Below are 25239 nucleotides of genomic sequence, written 5' to 3'. Positions count from 1 at the left end.
ACCTGCTGCTGATTGATGTGCCTCCTGGCACTGACATCATACACTTCTGTTGTGACAGATACAGTACAACCAGCCTTAAGCCAGCTGAGCAGGAACAGAGATATGCCAGATCCAAACCAGCGAAAGTGTATGAAGTCAGTGAGCAGTACACAGCTCTGGATCCAAAGGAGTTTTTTGCAGTGTCTGCTAACAAAGCAAACCTGCTGAGCTTCCTTTGTGAGAAGTGGTGTGCGGATGAACAACTGGAACCTGGTCTTGGCCCAACTCATCTCTACCTGGGTGGTGGATTCAAAGAAGAGACTGTGGTGCTCACAGCATGGTCTGTTATGGATGTTCCTGCTCTTGAATCAACACAGCAGGAGGCTGACACTAGGATCTTCCTCCACACTCTCTACAGTGTCCAGAATGAGGGAGTTGACAGAGTTGTCGTATGCCAATGACACAGACATCATATACCAACCTGCCTATACATGACATGGTTGTGGCACTGGGACCTTCACAGTGTTGTGCCAAGCCCTTCATCCACAGTCTGAGTGGTAGAGATACCTAGTTATCCATATTTCACTGGCAAGAGGGAATGGTTCAAGAGCAGCATGAGTCTGGACATACCTGCACTTGAAGAGTTTGGTGAGAACCCCGCCGATGCCATAACAGATGACCTCCTCAATCAGGCACGAGACCTCACCATAACTGTATATACATCCAAAGCTGATCACTTTGAGGGTTCTCATCTGGGCAAACTGAGAGCATACAAGTTCCTGAACAACAAATTGACGCACCTAAAGCTACGACCCCTAACAGAGAATGCATTTTTGCTGCACCTGAAAAGAACGCACACATCGCCAAGCCATAAATCCCCCCATGCACAGAATTTGGATGGTCTCTGGACAATGGATACTTCCGGTACCATCTACAAAGCCAGCTTGGCCTGTGTCGATGAACAAGACAATCTCATGTGGCTTTCAGAATAATATATATATATTAGGGCTGTCAAGAAAACACACACACACACACACACACACACACACACACACACACACACACACACACACACACACACACACACACACACACACACACACACACACACACACACACACCACACGCACACACACACACACACACACACACACACACACACACACACACACACACACACACACACACACACACACACACACACACCATTTGTATTGTATTATTGAATGAGAGAGGTTCCAGGTTGAATTGAGGCGAATATTTGTAATGTTCAGAGGTTGTTGTGTTTAATATTCATGAGAATATTTGTCATTGTTCAAATGATAATAAACATCAATTGAAAAATATTCCTCTAAGGTACATTTAGAACAGATCAAAAATGTGCGATTAATCGCGATGAACTATTTTAATCGACTGACAGCCCTAATATATATATATATATATAAAATACTGTACATAGGGTGCCGTTGCCAAGGACAGGCAACAAAATGCAGAAGGATACACACTGCCACACTTGAGAGCAGTGACAGCAGCTGTGACTCAGAAAATGAATAGAAAGCAAATGTGTACATTGAAAACATTTGTACTGTATATTCAGTGTAGGTTACTTTTCTCCATTTTCTTCTTAAAAAATTCACATTTTTCTAGTTCTGGGCCATGTGAATGATTGTTTTGTGTTCAACTTCTGATCATATCTGTTGATTTTTAGTTAATAACTAAGAAGAGAGTATGTGAAATAAATGTTTTGCCACCAGGAATTTTGTTTATTTCATGATCAATAATAGGATATTGTTCACAAAAACAAAGACATTGATTTGCACAAATAATAAAAGGGTATTGATTTGACATTAAGTTGAACTTGGGTTTTGCAAAGAAAGTGGTGGCCATTTTGAATTGCGCTGCCTTTAGCTTTCCAGACTGTAAACTGAAAAATCTGTAAACATTGAATCAATTCAACTTAGCATCGGCAGCAAACCTTGTGTATATTAATGTAAACCCTTCGATATTTTATATAGAAATAATCTTTTAAGTATATTTACCCATTTTGAACACAGCAAACAATCCAGAGGACCACAAGTGCATTGCTTGAAATGGATTTTGCTTTGGAGAGACCAAAAAGGCACAGCGCCATCTAGTGACCTTATTGAGAACAGGCTTAACCAAGGCATCACCTGAAAGCTTATTTTCTGCTCTTTCAATAGGTTGGCTCAGTTTGTCTTTACTATGACCTGTCACAGAGATATGCAATCAGAAAGAGAATTATGGCATCTGATCCAGACAGAATTTGTGACTTTTTTTCATATAGGGGTTGGATTGTTTGGACCCTCACTGTAGCTTTCCAGTAGCTAGTTGACCGGGTTGTCCACCCAGGTTGTGATCCTTGAAGGTCCTAGATATCATTTCTGGTGGACAACCTTTTACAACATTCCATGTCTGATTTCCTAAAAAATTGGGTTTTGCCCCCTGGGTATACTGAGATTTCTATAGACGTAGCCGGCCTTGGGGCGGGCCTACCTGAATGCGCGCACATCTCACCGTATAAAAGGAGGCCTCGCCTCCTGACCGGCATCCCTTTCTCTTCAGCGGCAGAAGTGAAATCCACTGAGACGTAAAGACGAACGAGAAAGTAAAAAGAGAAGTCATGGAGCCACTCCTCGACCATAGAACCTGCCCGAAGTGCCCGAACCTGATCGCGGGAGCTGATCCGCACCCCCTTTGCTTCCTGTGTATGGGGCCGGACCACGCCGCGAGCGGCCTGGACCCATCACCGGCCTGCAATGCGTGCCAGATGATCCCTCGGCAAACCCGCCAACATCGCAGGGATTTCCAGGCGAAGCGCGGCCCACAGGAGGAGCCGGAGGATCAGGACCTCGAGGTGGATGAGATGGGCGAGCCGGGAGACGGGGAAGTGCCATTCCAGTTCACCCTTCCGTAGGGCCAGATGGCCCCGGTCCCGGAGGACGACGAGGACGCCTCATTGTCCGTTGGTCCGACTCTCAGGTCTGCGCGGCTGGACTTTCCAGCGGTGATGACCCTGGCAGAAGAGCGCGTAGGCCTACCGCTCCCCGCACTGCTGTCACCGAGGCCTGTAAGCCGCCTGGGACCAGTGGCGGTTTCTCCTGGAGGCCAAGGGAAGCCAGGCTTCCCCTGTTTTTTTTGGATTGTAGTTATAATTTTAATAAATAAATAAAAACACTTCGTTTAGTTTCGGTAATTGTTCTGTACTGTATGTTGCTGCCGGCCCGTCTCTCCCCCATTCTCATTGAGTATTTTACAAAGAGTTAAACAGCGCCCCTCTACATGTTATGGTGGAACAGTAGATTGCACTCTCTGTTGCGAGAGGAGGACGGCCGAAACTGGCTTCCCTCGGAACGTAAAAAACGTTAAAGGTCTCCTGATTTAGTTTGTGAATGAATACTTATTAGAGTTTCGGCTGGAGAGTGCGTGCGGACCCGTCGGTTAGATGACAGGCGTGTGTAAGTCCTGCATCTGTATGATACAAATAATAATAATAATAATAATAATAATAATAATAATAATAAATAATAATATATAATATTTTTATAGCGCCTTTCAGGAAACCCAAGGTCGCTTTACAAGTCGGGTAGGGGGGGGGAAGTAGTGGAAAAATAAACCTATTAAACTAACTAGTGGGGAAAGCCTTAGTAAAAAGGTGCGTTTTGAGGGCTTTTTTGAAAATGTCCATGGTTGGGGCGCTGCGGATTTCGGGGGGAGAGAGTTCCAGAGGGTGGGGGATGCCACACTGAAGGCTCTGTCACCAAAAGTCCGCAACCTGGTGCGGGGGGTGGAGAGGAGATCCTGTCCAGATGATCTTAGCTTCCGGGATGGAGTGTGGTAGCGGAGAAGGTCAGACAGGTATTGGGGGGCGAGGGCATGGAGGGATTTGTAAGTCAGAAGAAGGAGTTTATAGGTGATACGGTGCTTGACTGGGAGCCAGTGGAGGTGGATCAGGGTGGGGGTAATGTGCTGCCAGGGCTTGGTGTGAGTGAGCACCCTGGCAGCCGAGTTCTGCACATACTGGAGCCTGTCCAGGGCTTTACTGGGAACCCCGAACAGGACTCCGTTGCAGTAATCCAACCGGGAGGAGACGAATGCATGAATGAGGGTTTCGGCCACGGAATCAGAGAGTGATGGTCGTAGACGGGAGATGTTCCTGAGGTGATAGAAGGCAGACTTAGTGACGGATTTGATGTGTGACTGAAATGAGAGAGTGGAGTCAAGGATGACACCCAGGTTACGGACTTCGGGAGACGGGGAGATGGAACAGCCGTCAATGTGGAGGAGGAGATCCCCAACCTTCCGGAGCAGTGCTTTGGGGGCCACAACCATGAGCTCAGTCTTCTTACTGTTGAGTAAATGTGTGTAAAATGATACCGGGTGACCACCACACCCCCGACCCAAAAGAAAGGACGTATTATTGGCTTCCCCTAATTTTTTTCCCATGCCATGCTACTGCCTGGGACAGGGGTTTTACGGCCCGGTGCATCCGGCGCAGCCGGCCTTCGTCTCGCCCCCGTTGTCAGACATCTGGCAGTGTGTGGAGGCGACATGGCAGCAGCCATTAAAAACGAAGGCCCCAGTAGCCGCCATGGCGGGCATCATCAGGGTGCAGGGCCACTCGGACACGGCGTGTCCTGGTGTGCCTCCCCTAGACGAGAGCCTGGCAGCCCATCTGCTTCCGCGGGCAGCTGGTTGGGCGGAGTGTAAGAGACCTCTGCCCCCGCTGCCCCGGGACCGAGACACCTTGGAATATCTGGACAAAATATTCAGGCTCGGCAAATAACCTCGGCGTGTTGGGCGTCTCCCTGATTACCCCTAAAGCAGATGCCCCCGCCCTCCCGCAGCAGGGCGGGAGCAATTATCCAGACCGCTGCATTGGTCAGATGAATAATCTGATCCATGGAGTGGCCACCGCAGCAGGGCGGGTGATGTCCTTGGCCACAGTGGCGTCTCGTCACGTCTGGCTAGGACTCACTGCCCTATCCAAGAAGGACCGGGAGGATCTCCTTGGAGCCCCCGTTTCCACGGAGGGGCTCTTTGGGTCGATATCTTCGGTCACCCAGTGCTTCAGCCGTCTAGACTAGGAAGAGAGAGTCCAGTTTAGCCGTATGCTACCGCTGGCTCTTCCTCAGGCCCCCCGCAGTTCAGGGACCCCAGTAGAACACACTACAATACGTAACCCCCCGTTTCATGATGCAACAATACCTCTTCCTTATCTCCCGTTTGAGTTAATTGGGATTTATACAGTACATGATTGACTAATTTTATAACCTCTGCCTATAAGTCTCTGTATAGGGCGCCATTGTTAATTACCAAATACCCAAATCACAATTTTGGTCTTTTTGTTCCATTTATACACATTGTTTGATTTCTACTTTTTCATTACGTTATTAATAATGGACTTAGACTCAGACACTTTAGTTTTTGATTTCGTTGTTGTTTTATTTGTCCTGTCTCAGTCCTTTTTTGTTTTGTTTTATTCAAATCGCACTGTTGTCATCCTACTTGTGTCTGTTTGGTTGTTTATAAAAAAAGGAGAAAAAAGTAAAAAAAAAAAATAAGACTTCTGTCTGTAACAAATACCTGTAAATTGAAAACACTTGTAAGATTCAAAATATTTTAATCTTTATTTGAACAATGTATTTACATAATGACACATGCAGTAAAAAAGTCTAAACAATATGTAATTTAAAGGTTTCTGTGTAAAACAGTAGAAAAGCTGCACTACGATACTCCTTGCTGTCAGAAAAGGGAAATGCTATCTTTCCATTACAACTAAAATAAATCTGCTGCTCACAGTACAGCTGTATGACCTCAGGTTCAGCTCAGACAAACATATTTTTGTCCCAGTGTTATGTTGAGCTATTAATGCGCTGAGAACGTCAGGAACATGAGAGAAAGGTTTCAAACACAGGACATTTACAGAAACACATGTTCACTCAGCTGCTCAGATCTCTGTCTTTGTGTCAGTTTTAATAAGCTTAATCAGGTTTATACGTTTCGTTTTTTTGTTTTACGGTAATTCTTTGGGCCACCAGTGCCTTAACTGAAGGGGGAGAAAGAGGGGATCACTTGTGTCTAATCTGATTGAAATGACAAAAATGAATTCAAACATAGATGGGTGGTTTGGATAATGCTTTGGCAGTGCAGCAGCTGTGCATTTATTCTAGTTTCCCAGAACAACAAAACAGCAGTAACTGCAAACTCAATAATTAAAGATAAAGTTGAATTAACAGCTCTCTGAAACTATCAACTAAAACAAAACAAAACAAAACATTTATGAGATGTTAATGTTCCTTGGGTCAGATTTAAACCCCTCTCCTCTGCAGCAAAGGCCGCCAGTTAGCTATACGGTGGCCTGGACATAACCTGTTGAAATGTTCAAATGCGTGTGGATCCCTCTCAGACAGCGATGGAGTTGGAGGTGTCTGCAGACTCCGACCACACAGAGCTTCTCCTGCTGGTAACAGACTGCAGTATGGCGCTCATCTTCAGCTGGCAGCCCATATACCTCAGGATGTCCACGAGCTGACGCCTGAACTTCACTCCCACGAAGGCGTACAGGATGGGATTGAGGCTGCAGTGGAGGTAGCCCAGGGAGGAGGTGATCACCATGGCTTTTTGCAGAAATCCTCTGACTCCACAGCTGTTGTCCGAATGAAGTGTGTCCACCATGAGAGTGATGTGGTACGGCGTCCAGCAGATGAAGAATACCACCACCACGGCCACGATGATCCTGAAAGCTTTCTGCTTCTGAAGGCCCTGGGAGCCGCAGCGCAGCCGGTGCAGGATGCAGGAATAACAGAAGATGAGGACGACGGAGGGCAACAGGAAGCCCGCCGTGTGGGACAGCACGCGGAAGGCCAGTTCCCAATTAAAGACTCCATCGGGGTCGAACCGGAAGTACTCTGGAACACACTCTGTTCTGTTGCCTCTCCTGACATCCTTAACAGCATGGTAAAAGACCCAGTCAGGGAGGGAGAGCAGCAGCGAGAAGATCCACACCGCCAGGCAGCTGATGTGAACCACCCGGGGGTTCCTGCGGGAGTACATCTGGGTCGCGTGGACGATGAACAGGTAGCGGTCCAGACTGATGCACGCCAGCAGGAAGATCCCACAGTAGAAGTTGATCTGGGGGTAAAAATAAATCACAGACGAGTAAGAAACCTTTTTGCAGCCACTTTAGCAGAATCAGAAACAGGTTTATTAACAGGTTGGTTGACACGTACGAGGAATTTGACTTGATGTCGTGGTCAGTGGTGTAGTGGGCGTTGGACGCGGGGGTACGCCGTACCCCCACTTATTTGGAGCATGATCTTTTTTTCAATAGTCTAATAAATATAAAATCATTGCCAGTCTTATCAGTTGCAAGTGTGTATTTGTTGTAATAATTACATTACATTACATTACATTGCATTTAGCTGACGCTTTTATCCAAAGCGACTTACAATAAGTACATTCGACCAGGAAGACACAACCTTGAAGAAAACAGAATCATATAAGAACATCAGGTTTCAAAGAGCCAATCGTTTCAAGTGCTACTCAACTGGCTTTAGATAAGCCAGTCCTTTATTAGTATATAAGTGCTCTGTTAGCAGTTCTTTGTTAGTCATTCTATCGCTCGAAGTGGAGTCGAAAGAGATGAGTTTTCAGTCTGCGCCGGAAGGTGTGTAAGCTTTCTGCCGTCCTGATGCCAATGGGGAGCTCATTCCACCATCTTGGAGCCAGGATAGCAAACCCACGTGTTTTTGCTGATGGGAACTTGGGTCCCCCTCGCAGCGAGGGTGCAGCGAGCCGTTTGGCTGATGCAGAGCGTAGAGCACGTGCTGGGGTGTACAGTTTAACCATGTCCTGGATGTAGGAAGGGCCAGATCCATTCGCAGCATGGTACGCAAGTACCAGTGTCTTGAAGTGGATTCTCGCAGTTACCGGAAGCCAGTGGAGGGAGCGGAGGAGCGGCGTGGGAAAATTTTGAAAAGGTTGAAGACCAGACGAGCCGCTGCATTCTGGATGAGCTGCAGAGGTCGGATGGCACATGCAGGTAGACCAGCCAGGAGGGAGTTGCAGTAGTCTAGGCGTGAGGTGACGAGAGCCTGGACCAGAACCTGCGTCGATTTCTGGGTTAGCTGTGGGCGTATCTTCCTGATGTTGAAAAGCGTGTATCTGCAGCAGCGGGTTGTAGCAGCGATGTTTGCAGTAAACGACAGGTTGTTATCTAGGATAACACCCAGATTCCTTGCAGTCTGAGTCGGGGAAACAACAGAGGGGCCGATGTTGATAGTTAGGTCAAGAGAGGGACAATCTTTTCCCGGAAGGAAAAGCACTTCAGTTTTGTCAAGGTTGAGCTTGAGATGATGAGCAGACATCCACTGAGAGATGTCAGCTAAACAAGCAGAGATGCGTGCGACGACCTGGGTCTCTGAGCGGGGAAAGGACAGAATTAATTGGGTGTCGTCAGCGTAGCAGTGGTATGAAAAACCATGCGGGCTAATGACAGATCCGACGGAGTTTGTGTACAGGGAGAAGAGGAGAGGACCAAGAACAGAGCCCTGAGGGACCCCTGTAGTTAATTGACAAGGGTCGGACTCCGACCCTCTCCAAGTAACCCTGTAGGTGCGGTCTTTGAGGTATGAGGTGAGGAGGGAAAGTGCAGAGCCTGAAACTCCAAGTTCTTGGAGAGTGCGAAGGAGGATCTGATGGTTCACCGTGTCGAATGCAGCAGACAGGTCCAACAGGATGAGGACAGAGGAGAGGGAGGCTGCTTTAGCAGTGTGCAGTTCCTCAGTGACAGCAATGAGAGCAGTTTCGGTGGAGTGACCTGCCTTGAAACCAGACTGGTGCGGATCCAGAAGGTTGTTCTAATGGAGATAACAGGAGAGTTGTTTAAAGACAGCGCGTTCAAGTGTTTTAGACAGGAACGGGAGGAGAGAGACAGGCCTGTAGTTTATAACATCAGACGGGTCGAGAGTGGGTTTCTTTAGGAGAGGGTTTACTCTTGCCTCCTTGAGACTGTTTGGAAAGTGACCAGAAGTTAGAGAAGTGTTGATGAAATGGGTGAGAAACGGTAGAATATCAGGAGCGATAGTCTGAAGGAGGTTTGAAGGGATAGGGTCCAGAGGACAGGTGGTAGGGCGGGTAGAGGTAATGAGGGTAAGATCCTCACTTGGAGAGAGAGGGGAAAAGGAGGTTAGTGTGCCGGTTGAAGGTGGCTCAGGTGATCCGGCGGTGAGTAGGGGTGAGTCAGAAAAAGAAGAGCGAATGTCGTAAACCTTTTTTCAAAGTGGTTAACAAAGTCGCTTGACAGAAGGGAGGAGGGGGAAGGGGCTTTGGGAGGGTCCAAGAGGGTGGAGAAGATGGAAAATAGTTTTTAGGATTGGAATAGGAAGATTGGATCTTATCTTGAAAGAAAGTGCTTTTTGCCTGAGAGATCGAAGCAGAGAAAGAGGAGAGGAGAGCCTGATAGGTTAGGAGGTCGTCACGGTGTTTGGATTTCCACCATTTCCGCTCTGCTGCCCTAAGGACGGTTCTATTAGCACGCAGTGCGTCATTTAGCCAGGGAGCAGGAGGGGACTGACGAGCCTGCCGAGATGTGAGAGGACAGAGAGAGTCCAGAGAGGATGAGAGAGTAGAGAGGAGAGTTTCTGCAGCAGAGTTGGAGGCAGGAGTTGGAACGAGTCAGAGGAAGGGAGGGCTGAGAGCACCGAGGAGGCAAAGGTAGAGGGGGAGAGGGAACGGAGGTTACGGCGGACAAGTGCAGGATGCGAAGAGATTAGTTTGTTATGTTTGGAAAGGGGTAGAGAGAATGAAATGAAGAAGTGATCGGAGGTGTGGAGCGGGTTTACAGAGAGGTTAGAAGTAGAGCAGTTCCTTGAGAATATGAGATCAAGGACATTGCCAGCTTTATGAGTCGGTGGAGACGGAGATAGTGAGAAAGCAAAGGCGGTTAACAGAGATGTTAGTTCATCTATCTTCCCCATCTGGAGGTTGAAGTCTCCGAGAAGTACAGCGGGAGGGCCAGTTTCAGGGATGTGTGAGAGGAGATGATCTAATTCATCCAAGAAGTCCCCCAAGGCTCCTGGTGGACGGTAGAGAACAACAATGGTCAGTTGTATAGGATGGGTCACTGTGACGGCATGGAATTCAAAGGTGGAAGGAGTGAAGTTAGGTAGCTTGAAGAGGGAAAAGCTCCATTTGGGAGAGAGCAGGAGACCAGTGCCACCTCCTCTACCAGTGGATCTGGGTGTATGGGAGAAGGAATATGCTGTGGAGAGAGCTGCTGGGGTGGATGTGTTGGATGGAGTAATCCAGGTCTCAGTGAGAGCAAGGAAATCCAGAGACTGCAGGGAGGCGTAGCCAGAGATGAAGTCAGCCTTAGGAACAGCTGACTGGCAGTTCCACAGGCCGCCTGAAACTAGGTGCTGGATCTCAGAGGAGCACGTGGGATAGACGAGAGCGGGCCGGTTATATCGATTAGGAGATACACGGGGCCAGTGATAATTGCGAGAAGACACATGAACAGGAATGGAGAAAATACACATGATTATAGCATGAGGGGCTAGAAAACGAAATAAAATAAAAATAAGAATAAGACACCAGTGATACTTAGCTCAAATTAGAGTAGGATTTGCCTCCTCTTTGCCACCCTCGTGACTCCCGCAGGACTCCAATGCCTTTGTCGGTCTTCGGCAATAATGACAACAACATAATACATTTCACAGTAGGCCTAATTATAATAAAAAATAAAAACGATTTTCTTAAAAAAGTATGATTCGTCATCATGCTCGTGACCCCGTAGCGAGTGGGGGTGTGTCAGTGACACACCCACGGCCAGCTCGCCGCCCGCCCGCCCGCCGCCCGCCGATTTTGCGGCAGCTCTTTCCTTCAAGAACGCTAACGAAAAAGCTCTATAATGGCAGGCAAACATTTTTTGCTTGACTTCTTTTCTAAAAAGAATATAATTCACAAGAAGAAAGAGGCTAGCAGCACCGAAGCTACAAGTGAAGCTGCTACTAGTATTTCATCATCAGAAGAGCCGCCTAAAGACGTGGATAACGATAGCACTTACGGCCCGTCCACACAGCGGCGTGCGTTGAAGCTTCCAACGCTTCTGCCCATTCACTTTGAATGGGGTGACGTCACTTTTAGCCGAACTGCATTTTGGGAAGCGACGTGGAGCGTTGCTGGTGTTGCGGGCTTCACAAGTTGAGCAATGTTCAACTTTTGACGCCTCGACGGAGGCGTCAGCCAATGAAATCCCATTTATGCAAATCTGCCAGTACAAGCGCTAGCCAATCAAACCGCGTGTATGCTGGGAGAGACTACGCAGGTCATTTCCTCATATTCAAAAAAATGGAGGGAAAATTCATTATAGCGGTAGTGAATAACCCGGTGCTGTATGATCAGTCTCTGTTCCTCTACCGGGATTCAAACCGGAGGAGCCAGGCATGGAGGGAGGTGGCAGAGACAGTGGATGAAACTGGTAGGTTTTCGCCTGTTTGGGGATTTTATATCCAGTTTACTTCGTTTTAACATTGCTATTGGTTTGTATGCCGGGGGCGGGAGATTCATGTGATTGGTCGCAAAAAAATCCCCAAGCTTCAGACACGCCCACCGCCAAGCGTCAACGCACGCCGCTGTGTGGACGTTAACGTTAGATGCGCTAGCAACGTTCCCCTGGCTAGCTCGAGGTCACCTTTCCCAGAGGTATGGACGGAGGAGATGTGGCGGAGGAAACAAGAGGCATACCCGTGGATACTGCAAAGCTGGGAAACTGGGCTGTAAAGTTTGTTCATCCATTTCGGATTTATCAGTCTTCAAAACACAGTGTGTGTGTGTGTGTGTATGTGGCAGCGCGGCAGCGCTGTCTGCTTATTTGCAATGTAGGCTAGGCCTAATCAGAATAATTTCAAGTCCAGATTCAATGTTGTTTGCATAATTAGGCTATATTTTTCGTTTCGTTTATTTAATAAGTTAATTTCAGGACAACTTTGGGAATTTTGTTTGTTTGTTATGAGTTTTAAATAGATTTTGATAGTGGAGATAGAGAGAAGCAGCGCTGTCTGCTTAGTTGCAATACTGTAGATTATGCCATTTAGGCCTATGAATTGTTTAAGTAACTTATGTGCCAGTGTGTCCATGGTTTTGAGTCTGTGTGTTGAACGCAGCGCCGTCTTCTTTTTGTAGTACAGTAAAACTAAAGTAGGACTTACGGCCCGTCTACACTACAGGCATCAAAAAATCTTGAAGCTGGGCGTGTCTGAAGCTTGGCGATTTTTTGCGAGCAACGCGACCAACGACATACAAAGCAATAGCAATGTTAAAACGAAGTAAACTGGATATAAACTCCCCAAACAGGCGAAAACCTAGGCTACCAGTTTCACCCTGTCTCTGCCACCTCCCTCCATGCCTGGTTCCTCCGGTTTGTATCCCGTTAATAGTTCTGGTCGTAAAGAACCGGGTGATTTGCTACCGTAATTTCTCGTTTGGAATATGAGGAAATGAACTGCGGTCTGGCTCTCCCAGCTTGCACGCGGTTTGATTGGCTAGCGCTTGTACTGGCGGGATTTGCATAAACGGGATTTGATTGGCTGATGCCAGCTTCGAAAGCATCGAGAGCATCAAAAGTTGAACATTGCTCAACTTTTGATGCTCACGATGCTTGCAAAGTCATGCTCCGCTCCCCACAATGTAGTTCGGCGAAGATTCAAAATCTTCTACGTCACCCCATTCAAGTGAATGGGCGAAGCGTTGAAAGCATTTTTCGATGCCTGTCGTGTAGACGGGCCGTAAGCATACCGGTAGTTTCTGTGGACCTGTCTGCCCGTTTTGTGAGTGCACTGCGCGCGTGCGCACTTTTGTGGCATTGTTTGGGATGACCTCATTAAAATAGCGTCCCCCCAGTAAAAAAATCCCCACTACACCACTGGTCGTGGTGCATACATAAAAGTAAAACAAACGTTTAAAAACACAGATAGAGAAATATTAAAAAATATATATAGTAAAGTATAACAGTATTTACATAGAAATGGAATGGATTAAAAAGGAATAAAATATGGAATAAAAATCGGCAGTAATAAAAAAGAAAGGAAAACAGATATGGTTGTACATTGTGTGCATTAATGTAATTACTATCATGAACTTCAAAGGAGTACTCCACGCACACTATGACCATTTGTGTATCAATTTCTCACCACTCGTTTAAGAATCCATAAACTGAGAAAATAATTGTAAACAGGGGCTGCTTAGCAGAACTATTCTGTTTAGAAACTCTCAAACTACTCGTACAGTGTAATCCAAGTCTCATTAGAATAGTTGTATGCTCACTACTTCCCTAACACATTTAAATGCATCACGCCTGCACAACCTTGAGTCTGATAAGGCAGAAGTCCTGTACTTTACTGCAGGAGTTGTGCATGTTTTTAAACAGATGTTGGTATTGTTTTGCTGTTCTTAAATGTAGCTCCCTCATGGAGGCATGTGAAAAAAAGTGCTCTTCAAGAATTCAAGGCAACACGGGGTTGACTAATTGATATATCAGCTATTCCTTTGAAGAGTAAAGATGCTAATTTTCAAGCTCATATTTGTATTTTGTGCTTCATCTGCGACATGTCTCCATGTTTTAATGTTCAAAAAGCTCTTTATCTTTCTCATACTGCCTGTGCTGCAGCACCGCTTTTCAAACTCTGTCTGAAAGCACGGCCGGCTCTGTTGTGATTGGTCAACCCCTAGAGATGTCCCGCCCCTTAGCCTATCAGGTACAATGTGTTGGAGCGCTGGCCAATAGAAATGCGAGTGTTACATAGTGATGTCATTAATGTCACAGAAGTAAACAAAGGAGTCCAATGGAAGTGTTTCAGGCAGGGGGGGGGGGGGGGAGTGTTGGAGAGAAACTCTTTTGGATTTGTGCCTTTGCGGACCATTCAGGGGTGTCAAACTCAATTTCATCGCAGGCCACATTAGCATTATAGTTGCACTCAAAGGGTCAGTTGTAGCTTTAAGACTATATAAATATACACATATAAATGTATATATAAAATAATGTATTATATTACATTGTTGCCTCTGCATTGGATTATTATCAGGTAGGGCAGTGGTTCTCAAACTTTTTCTGTCATTCCCCACTTTGAACAGGTGGGCCTTTTCAAGCCCCACCTGTTCCTCGCCGCTCCAATAAAATGGTAGGCCAAGCTTAAAATTGTCAAATGTATCGTTCTATAACAGGGGTCTCCAACTTTTTTTAGGATGAGGGTTACTTTAAAAAATAAAACAAGTCGTGAGCTACTTTTACTCCTCTTTTTGTTTTTTTGCAGTGTATATATTTAGCACATTTGAACATTATTATATGCTACCTTTAACCTTTGAGTGCTGTTTGGGTCTGTGGGACCCGTTTTCAGTGTTTACTAAAATAAAATGTATGCAATTTAATTATTTTAACCTGCTTTATTTGGTGGTGGACGTCACATCCTCGAGGGTCCGGGGGCATGCACCCCCAGGAAGATTTTTTTTAAATGTTGAAGTTGAATGCATCAATCTGGTGCACTTTGAGCTAGGGCTGCTCAATTAAATCGTATTTTAATCGCAATTACGATTTTGGCTTGCAACGATTATGAAAACAACATAATCGAAATAAAACGATTTTATTTATTTTTTAAATAGGTTTTTCAGTTGAATTATACTTAAAGTTCAGGGTAATCAACTGTTAAAAACATACTTTTCAAATTATTTTCTTCAATAAATTGATGTTTTTCAAAGTAAATGGTTAATCGTTTTTAATAATCGTGATATCAATTATTGACCCAAATAATCGAGATTATGATTTTTGCCATAATCGAGCAGCCCTACTTTGAGCCCAACATGAATTTATGGATACAGCTCTCAACACTCAGATGAAAGGGAGCTGTATACTTTTCAATAATCCAAACATCTTTAGAATATGATCACAACAAATCATTTAAACTTGTTTATTCTTATCTTATGTTACCTAGTTAGCATTCTTTCTTTTTATTTATGCATATTTGACTAATCACTCCCCTTTTAAACTTGTTACTGTCCTATAGTACACATTGGAATGATTTCTTACTTTATTTTGTACAACTTTATTAAATAGATAAAGGTGTGCTCTCTCTCTTGCTCTCTCGCTCTCTCGCTCCACATTGCTTTTCTTCCCGACTGCAACGCTGTTGTGTGTGTCTGTGAGAGCGTTTCACACGTGTGTATGAGAGATTTTTACCAGTGGCGAGCCTGTCTCTGAGGGCCTAAGATATTCTACAAAATAATATTTAAAAACATTAAAACAAATTATATTTTTCTTTATATATTTTTTTAAATATGTTTTTAGTAATATTTGTCAATAGTTTTACCAAAAATAACTTGATTAAATTGTATTTAAAATAACATTTCCAAAGAAATAAATCCTTTGAATCTGCCTATTCAGTTTCTGTTTGAATGTGAAGGGTTAAATGAAAGAAGCTCCTCTCTGCGAGTCTGTGAAGACAGGAGGCTTGTTTGAGACAAGCAAGACCTGCTCAGACCTGCGCAGTTGCGATTAACGTCTTGCTAGTGCGTTGCATGATGGTTAGTCATTTTGTCCGACTTGCTCTGGAGGCTCGCCCACATGAGACTTTGAAATCTCGCGGGACAAAGACGCCCGCAGCCTTGAGAGCGAGGCGAGGCGAGTTGGCGCAGTTGCTCTCCACGAGCTGCGGAAGCGAAATGCTTGATGGGAAACGGCTCGCTGGTATCTCGAGCTGAGCGCTCATTGGTGGTTTTTACCACGTGCTGCTGATGAAACTCTCCAATTGGCTGGCAAAAGTTTGTTGTTGTTTTGTGTCAGTTTTACGTCGCCACATCCATTCCCATTTTTCATCATTGTTCCACAATGTTTATCATCATGAAATTAATATCTATATATTGTATACTATACTGCTTACCGTTTTCATACTTTATATATCTTAGCATATTCATACACACTGTTCATACTGCTCACAGGCTGATATCTAGTGTATTCATACCCCACTGTTTATTCATCATTCAATTCATTCTATATGTTATTCTGTAGATGGTGTACATTACTTTCCACTTCACTGCTTGTTGCACCTGGTTAGAAGCTAAACTGTATTTCGTTGTCTCAGTACCTGTAATATGTGCAATAACAATAAAGTCATGTCATTCTCCATACAATACATGTGGGATTTCTATTGCATCCACTTCATCTGCAACGAAAAACGCCAACGCAATTTCCGCCATTGCAAACCCAGCCAGTCAAGCCGACTCCGAGTCCGAGCTGTCCGACTTAAGACGAGCTTTTTGACACCTCCCCCGGCTGCGATCGGCTACTCTCGTCTACTTTCGAGGCGAGCCGCAATGTGTCTCAAACAAGCCTAGGAGCTGATTGGACGTCCAGCTATGAATTCACAGAGGGCCAGCTATAGTAACTGAATGAGAGTAATGTCAAATGACAGTACAATTGACCAATCATATCTTCCCTCTAAATGGGTGGGTTTTATTATCGCGGACTTTATGACAAGTTCCGCCCGCTGTGAAACGTTTCTTGTTTCCATAGCAACAACAACTGTCAACAGCGTAAACTTGCCTTCAAAATAAAAGCATGCCAAATTACACTTAAGACATACAACTGCAACGAAAGTAACAAACACAATGCAATATCCTTTTCAATTTCAAAGAACACAAATTGGGTTATCTACAGGTGTTGTTTTGTGTGGTAGAGGGTCGCTTTTCATTGATACGTTTTGCACCCCGGGCGGGCCGTTGTTTTGATATTCCACCAGTGTATAAATAATAAAAAAATGTAAAAAAAAAATTAATAATAAATAAATAAATAATTTTTTTTTTTCCGCGACCCACCTATCACATCTCTGCGCCCCACCAGTGGGGCGCGCCCCACACTTTGAGAAACGCTGAGGTAGGGTAATAACTTCGTCTGAAAGCAGAAGTCTAGGGCAAATAATTGTAAGTCTCTTCATTGCACATGTCACAAAAGGAAATGCATTGTGGGACATGTTTATGGGCAATGTGCATTTGTAAAGCGGCATGTAACCGTATAATAAATGTATGTTATTCTTTGCAAGCTCTTGCGGGCCGGATTTGATCCACGGGCCTTGAGTTTGACACCCCTGATTTACATGCACAGAAACCTTCATATAAGCACCTTTAAAGGTCCCCTATTATACTGTTTTTCATTACTTTATTACAGGTCTTAGATATACAACATGTCTCTGATTGGCTGAAATACCAAACAGATCATTGCAGCATTACCCATAATCCCCTCTGTTTCAGCCCTGTTTCAAAAGTGTCTGTTACTGTAGATGAAAATAAGGAGCCCCTCCTCACGCCCCTCTGAGAGATTTGGTTAAAAAAAAACACAATGGTGCTCAAGGAGGAGATTCAGGTGATAAGGGGGGGGGGGGGGGGGGGGCCTTGGTTGCTGATTGGCTAATGGTTACACAAGCCAAAAAATCGTTATGACATAAAGTGGCCAAAATCTGATCAGCTCATTTTCAGACAGGTTTTTATAAAAATGGATCAGGACAAAAAGAGAGAGAATCTTTTTTCCTGAAACTTTCAGAATCTCTTTACACAGAGGGGACACATGTTGATGTAGAAGAGACATGAAGAAGAGGGGACACATGTTGATGTAGAAGAGACATGAAGAAGAGGGGACACATGTTGATGGAGAGGAGACATGAAGAAGAGGGGACACATGTTGATGTAGAAGAGACATGAAAAAGTGGATTTTGCATAATAGGTGACCTTTAATGCAGTCTTACCGTAAAAACAGCTCCAGTGATCTTGCAGAGCGGAGTTCCAAACGTCCACCCTTCCTCCTGAGCGGACTGTGCGGCCCACAGCGGCAGCGTTAGCAGCAGCAGGATGTCGGCCACCCCCAGGTGGAGGATGAAGGTGTCCATCACACTCCACCTCCTCCTGCTCCGAGCCAGAACCCCCAGCAGCACCCCGTTCCCCAGGACTCCCACAGCGAAGGCCACAGAGTACAGAACTGGTATGAACACCGACTCAAAGTGCATGCCCTCAGTCAGGTCACACACATCACCATTACAACAATCCTCATCAGAGGAATTGTCATTTTCATACAACTCGTCCATGCCGTCAAGCATGTTGAATCCGGACGACTCCATCTGGAATCTCTGTGCAAAAAGAAGAATAGAAGGAGGAAGGAATATAAACATACATTTTGTCTGAGCATTTGATACTTGTTGTCTTTCAGCCACTTGGTGGTGCTGAGTAGCTTCAAACTATATCTATCTATATCTTTTTATCAGGGCATACATGACCATCTCTTAAACATTCTCAAAAATCTAGCGCTTGTCCTGTAAATGACATTTGTACAGCTTATTGTCAGTTGTGTGCTTTCTTTTTAAAGGTATTGATATAGCATAGCAATCCAATTTTAGGCCACTAAAGTGTCTAACATTAGTTTATTCAACCCCATTGTTAAAGGTTTTGTTAAGTTTGTGTGTAATCAGTCGAAGGACAAAATAGAGTGCCACAGTAACGCGTCCTAAAACCCGGAAGTAAGCTGCGCATGGGTTCCTTCAACAAAAAAGCATTGCAATTTCTCCATAGGATTTTGGAAAATAGCTCGAAATCATAAATCTATTGATCATAAATCTATCGATCATAAATCTATCGATTAGATTTATGATTTGAAAATGATATATAAAAGTAGTGAAGACATGTGAAGATTATCCGATTGAACAAAACGTGAGCCGTCTCTTAAATAGGAGGTGTGTGGCGCAGTGGATAGAGCCTTGGTGTTGGGATCAGGGGGTCAGAGTGTTAGGAACATTGACTCAACAGCTTGGAGGACTCAAATGCACAACCCGGAGACAAATAATAAAGAAAAATAATCTTTACTTGCAAAAACAAAATCACTCTTTTAGAGGAAAAAACAAACTGACTAAAGTAGGAAAAAAGGCAAAACACTGAATCTCTTTAAGCGATGGCTTGGATCTGGCTTCTTGGGACAATGAACAAGACAAACCGACAACTAACAAGGGGAGACAGGACAATATATACATGAGGTAAGTGGGCACAGGTGGAAACAATCAGGGGCGGAGCAGGCACTGACGATGGCGGGAAAAGGAACCAGAGCAGGAAGTAAAGGGACCTGGAATGAGACAAGGTGAGTACAAAATAAAACAGGAAGTGGAACATAAACTAAACTAACATGAACATGACGAACACAAACATGACAAAACTTAACATAATTGACGGGACACTACACACAGGTTCAAACCCACTGCAGTCAGCATGTTGTTGTGTCCCTGAGCAAGACACTTCACCCCAAAATTGCTCCTGTGGGGATTGTCCACAGTATTGAATATGTAAGTCGCTTTGGATAAAAGCGTCTAACAAGTGACATGACAACCCTTAGGAGCAGTGGCGGTTCTAGACCAATTTGACTGGGGGGGCCAGTTATTTTCTGAGGGGGGCACAATAAATGCAGGACGAAAAAGACAAAGACAGTATGTCGCATAAGAAAACAATGAAATATATGTATTGGTATTTGTTTCATTACACATTATTATATGCTTACCTTTAACCTTTGTGTGCTGTTTGGGTCTGTGGGACCCGTTTTCAGTGTTTACTCAAATAAATTGTATGCAATTAAATTATTTTAACCTGCTTTATTTGGGGGTGGACCTCACATCCTCTAGGGCAGGGGTCTTCAACTAAAATTCAACGAGGTCCAGTTAGAGAAAATCTCCCCATGCAATGGTCCGGAACATCAAAATGTCTAAGTTGCTTCATGAATTAGTGTGATATATATTGAAGTGACCTGTAGCTTTATCAACGTCTGCATGTAATCAACAACTGACTGCCAATCAAATAAAGAAAGTACAATTCAAAAACAACAATATTTATTGTCAATTAACATTACTTAAATACTGTGGATATGTGTAATGTTTAAATATTGAAGTTGAATGCATCAATGTGGTGCACTTTGAGAGCAACATTAAGAGATCTATGGATACATCTCTCAACACCCACATGAAACAGAACTGTAGCATATTTTCCTTTTTGGATATTTTACAAATCACTCCCCTTTTAAACTCTATCCTTGTTATTTTTAACAACTTTTTTGTTGCTGTCATATAGTATTTTATACCTGTTTTTCATTTAGTCTCATTAATAACTATAATGATCATATCAAGGTGTGCCTTAACCTCACTGAGCTGAGGTTATTTGAGCCTCTCAGGAGATAGCTCTCTTCCACCTGGTTGTAGAAAAGCTCTTTAAATTCGTTAGCATAGCTAGCTAACCAGATGCTAATAACAACAGATCGCCACTGTGCTTACAACTAAAGACACAGCCACGCAAACACTGCGGCATGTGTACGGCTCCTTATGGGTACTGCAATATTTTAAGGGCTGGAGCGGCGTTCCGGTGCTCAGCACTCCTTTCAGACGAGACATATACCACGTGAAGACACGTTACGCTCGTGTTGTGTTCATGAACCTGTCCTTGGCCAGGAAAAACAGGTACTAGCTTGTTTAATTATTTTTGCGGTCTAGATTTCTTCTTCTTTTTTGAAGTGAGAAGTTTTCCGTCTGTCGGACTGACTCCCTCCCCCCCACCCCCAAAACGAAAACTCTTCGGTTCTCCACGAATTACACAAGTCACCCAAATCAGCGTCCCTATTAATGTATTGATTATAGCTCCGGGTCCGTATAGGTCGGCGTCTGGGTCCGGATCCGGACCGCGGTCCGCCTGTTGCCGACCCCTGCTCTAGGGGGAAGATTTGTTTTAAATGTTGAAGTTAAATGCATCAATCTGGTGCACTTTGAGCACAAAATGAATTTATGGATACAGCTCTCAACAGTCAGATGAAAGGGAGCTGTATACTTTTCAATAATCCAAACATCTTTAGAATATGATCACAACCAATAACAAACATTTCAACTTGTTTATTCTTATTTTATGTTACCTAGTTAGCATTCTTTCTTTTTATTTATGCATATTTTACTAATCACTCCCCTTTTAAACTTTTTTTTGTTTTCACTGTCCTCTAGTACAGGGGTTCCCAAAGTGGGGGTCGTGAGATAATTACAAAATAAAAATTTAAAATAAAAAAAAAGTATTAATTTTTTTAAAGGTGGGGTAGGTAAGTTTCGAGATACACTTTTTGTTATATTCCATGGAATGCTCTTAACATCCCAATAGCAATGAATATCTGAAGTGCTTTGACAAAAAATCCATAAAAAAATGTCATCTGTAGAAGCCGTGGCGCTGTAAAAAGTACAACCGATGGAAGGCCTACCTGCCTGTCAGCCTCCCATCGGGGCACAAACTTATCTCGTGCCCTCATTGGTCATGTGCGCGTTCGTGTTGGAGGAGGGGCTCTCTATAAGGAAGTGGCAGATTTTCTCCGGTTGTGTATTTTCAAATTCTGGCGATCTCGAGCCGGTTTCTCAAACTTACCTACCCCACCTTTTTTGTAATTATTTCTATTAATAATAACGTGTGCATAGACATTTTTCAGGGGCAGACTAGCCATCTGTATAATTTACCCGCAACGAGGCTCCCCCTTTGACAATCCACTAGCGCAGTGTTTCTCAAACTTTTTCATACCAAGGACCACTTAACCAATAAAAAAACACTCACGGACCACCTGACTCCACAAATATCCAAAAACAATAGGCCTGCTTACCACTCCAACAGTATATAACAAATTACAGCCTAATAATAACAGCTTAACCTTCTCTATATCGCCTCGTTCACACAAATACAACTAGATTATATAAGCATTTAGTTCAAATGTGATTTAAAATGCTCTCAGGTTTTACACCTCTTATGAAATATAGACTACATGTATTACGGAGTTTATGTCCAACAGACTCACAGATCGTTGGCTACTGAGAGATATACAAACACACCGCATAGTACGACACAAACCTCCGCTGTGGATTTTCAAAACAAAATACAGTAAAACTATGGTCGCAGGCCCAAGTTTAACTCTCTGAGGCCTGCATGGTCTGCCTACAAAACTAAAATAAAAAACGTTTATGCAGCCCCAACAACAGCCTCTGATCATCAACAGACTTCATGCAATGCTTCATTGGATGCATATATTAGATAATAATCTCTATCTCACTCCTAACATCTAAATCTACTTTCAGCATGGATAAATGGTCATACGATACATCCATTGTTTGTTCTATATGCTTCTTGAAATCCACAAACACACATTGTTTTTCTTGAACAGATTACAAATCGCCTGAAAATGGCTCACAGAGGCTGTGTGCTCCTCCGTGGCGATGACGGCTTGCGTTAAAAATAAATAAACATATTTGTAAAGTGGGGGCTATTGAGGGCTTGCGAGCTACCAGTAGCTTGCGATCGACGTGTTGGAGACCCCTGCTCTAATGGGTCCGACTAGAATCACAAATATCGTTAGTTCCGCCTATTCCGTCAGCCAAGAAATCGTTTAATCATAAACAATTTTATTTTTTTCATTTTCAGGGGGGCCACCGGGGGGGTCCAAAGTCAGTGTTAGGGGGGCATTGCCCCCCTCCGCCCCCCCCCCTAGAACCGCCCCTGCTAAGGAGCCTGGTGTGCAATTTCTAAATGTTGTAAGTGATGTTTTTACATTTCATATGAGACTCTGCTGCATGTTTGGGGGTGTTTATCTATGCATCGATCTTTGCATCTATCTATCTTTGCAAAGTGAAGTAAATGCCTCACAAGTTATATAAATGCTCTTTGCAACACAACGAGGAACAGAAAAGACAGAATCAGATCATATCGCATAAGTTATAAGTATTTTAGTATCTCTTGACGGAACAATCCAAAGCTTTAACGTATGTTTTTGTCCCAATCGATATAATCTCAGTTCCCTTTTTAGATAACTTTGAATTGGCAGATGGGGAAGAGAGAAAATGTCATGTCGAAGAGGAAGCATGTTTTCAATTCAGTTTCACGCTGTGCAGCAAGTTTGTTCATGCACTAAAATGTAAATCCCAATGTGATTGTTAATGTAAATTTGACAGTAGCTCCATCATTGTCCTATTGTGTAATCCTTCACTAAACGGCACGGTTTTCTTTTTTTCCTTTCTTTTTTACAAGTCTTTTTATTTCATTATAGTGTACAGTAATCGATGCCATTTCATTTATATTGTAATATCACAGTACCACAGTACACTCCCCCCTCCCTCCCTCCACCCGCAAACAAATGCTTATCAATATAACTTAAACAACAGAGCCATGAAATTAAACATCGTTCGCACCGTTTTCTTAACGGCACACTAAACAACCACATCACAAGCCTATCACTCCGTGGTCGCTTACTCTGAACATGTCGTGTGAGACCAAACATCAAAGAGACGTAAAAAAGATTGAAGATTATTGTAAAGGTATCAGTAATTAATAACTGTGGTAAAGATGTCACTTTGGATCAACACATTTCTGTCACCACAATAAAACATATTTGTGTTTTTCAAAAATCTTCTGAAAAGGACTTAAATTAGCAACGACGAAAACATCATGGATTATCTATTTGCAAAGCAACACTTGCTATTTGTATTCATGCAATTAGGAAAACTATTTTGTATATTTCCATACTTTACAAGTATAAATATTGATATCTAACAGAAGATGTATCTTCATAAGGCTTTCTTTGGCATTTAACCTTCAACAAAATGGTATTATTGTCTTTGTATGTGCTCATAAACACATCATAAAACAAGTAAATCAGTACAAAACATACAAGATGCATTGATTCAGATGTGATTATTGAAATCCTCAAATAATAAATAAAGATATATAATACAATAAAAGCTTCCTATTAAAGAGTGATGAATGCATAATCTGTAAAATAAGTTTTAACGTTACTTACCAAATTGTAATATTTGATATTGTCACCACAGCAGGAATTATCTCTATTGTCACAGGGTTTCCAATAACACCGTGTATAGAGTGAGTGGAGGGGGAGGGGCCAGACAACACACCAACCCTAACCACCAATGCATTTAAGAACATGAAATAAGGGAAAACTCAAGCATGCCAGTGTTTTATGTTTTAATATTTCTTATCTCTTTGGGCAGCTAATCTACACACACAAAAACGGTATATTAAAACGGACTAATTCTTAGATCTTTATGGTGATTCAGAGATATGGAAACATACTATCACTCTGTCCTCGTGCCTTAAAGGGACTTGATGCGACTTGATTCTAACGTCTGAATACTGAAAACACAACATGTGGATAGGCTGGTAAACATTACTTAGAAACGGATGAGTAACATTTTCTTCAAATGTACCCAGTTTCACTCCAGAATCGGTAGGCGTTGATAAGAAACACATCAGTGTCTGCATTTGTTCTGGTCATTTGACAGCGGTGTGCAGAGAGATTTACTGCCAGGTGTTGCCTTTTCTAAGGTTTCATTTGCTTCAAACAAAGGTTGCTCGTCATGGTCCTTTAGAAACCACATTTAAGATAATCCACCTGCACGCCTTTCAACCAGATTTATTGTACGACCGATCTCTCCTTTTTACCTTTCAATTTGTCTCATGTGCAACCTGATTTAAGTGTTTCATTCATGTGTGTCCATCGTGCCATGCTGGCATTATAATATGTCAAATGTAATAGTATGTTTAATGTCAAATTCAATAGGGATGCTGAAACACTTACATTTGAAATAACTTAAAGGCCCATGTCATGCTTTTCCGGTTATTACCCGTCCCCTTGTGTGTTACGAAGGTTTTTATGCATGTAAACGCTCAAGTGGACCAATCCGCGGAGCACCTCACACACCAGGATCCCTTGGCTAACTAACAGGGAGTCCCATTGACTTGCATAGAGCTCCCTGAATGCTGGTAATAGACGAGTTGAGATCGCGGAGAAATGCTCTGCAGACCAGGGCCGGACTGGGACAATAAATCAGGCCGGGAATTATACACCCAGCCAGGCCACTACCAGTTTTTTGTGCCATTTTGCTGGATTTATTTGTCAACTTTTACAGCGTTCCTGCCCATAGCGATATCCCTCTAAATCTACTACCCAAAAATAAACATATGGACATGGGTTACTATTTAAAAAAAATGTGCAAATCTATTTAGGAACCTATGTGAACATATTTTAAGTGGATGTGGACCTCATTCCGGGGGCAGGTAGGATTTCTTTTTAAATGTTGGACTTAAATGCATCAATCTGGTGCATTTTGAGGGGGAAATAAAGAGACTACACCCATATGAAACAGA

The 25239-nt window shown here is 43.5% G+C and overlaps 1 protein-coding gene across 2 annotated transcripts; it reads right to left on the bottom strand.

The window, feature by feature from the left end:
* Positions 1–5613: 5613 nt before the first annotated feature.
* On the bottom strand, positions 5614–23929 carry cxcr3.1 (chemokine (C-X-C motif) receptor 3, tandem duplicate 1). Of its 2 annotated transcripts, XM_071205962.1 has the most exons (4): positions 23876–23907; positions 19057–19147; positions 17787–18164; positions 5614–7131 (listed from the first exon to the last, which is right to left on the bottom strand). In XM_071205962.1, the coding sequence occupies exons 3-4, from the start codon at positions 18153–18155 to the stop codon at positions 6403–6405; spliced, it is 1098 nt and encodes a 365-aa protein (XP_071062063.1). In that variant the 5' UTR covers positions 18156–18164; positions 19057–19147; positions 23876–23907; the 3' UTR covers positions 5614–6402. The 2 variants fall into 2 exon arrangements, with proteins under 2 accessions (XP_071062063.1, XP_033959264.1); XM_034103373.2 differs by lacking the exon at positions 19057–19147 and having other exon boundaries at positions 23876–23929.
* Positions 23930–25239: the final 1310 nt, after the last annotated feature.

This window comes from Pseudochaenichthys georgianus, chromosome 16 (genome assembly GCF_902827115.2).
Source record: "Pseudochaenichthys georgianus chromosome 16, fPseGeo1.2, whole genome shotgun sequence".
Classification (NCBI taxonomy): Eukaryota; Metazoa; Chordata; class Actinopteri; order Perciformes; family Channichthyidae; genus Pseudochaenichthys; species Pseudochaenichthys georgianus.
The sequence above is the reverse complement of the archived record's forward strand: the minus strand, read 5'-3'. Positions and strand labels throughout refer to the sequence as shown.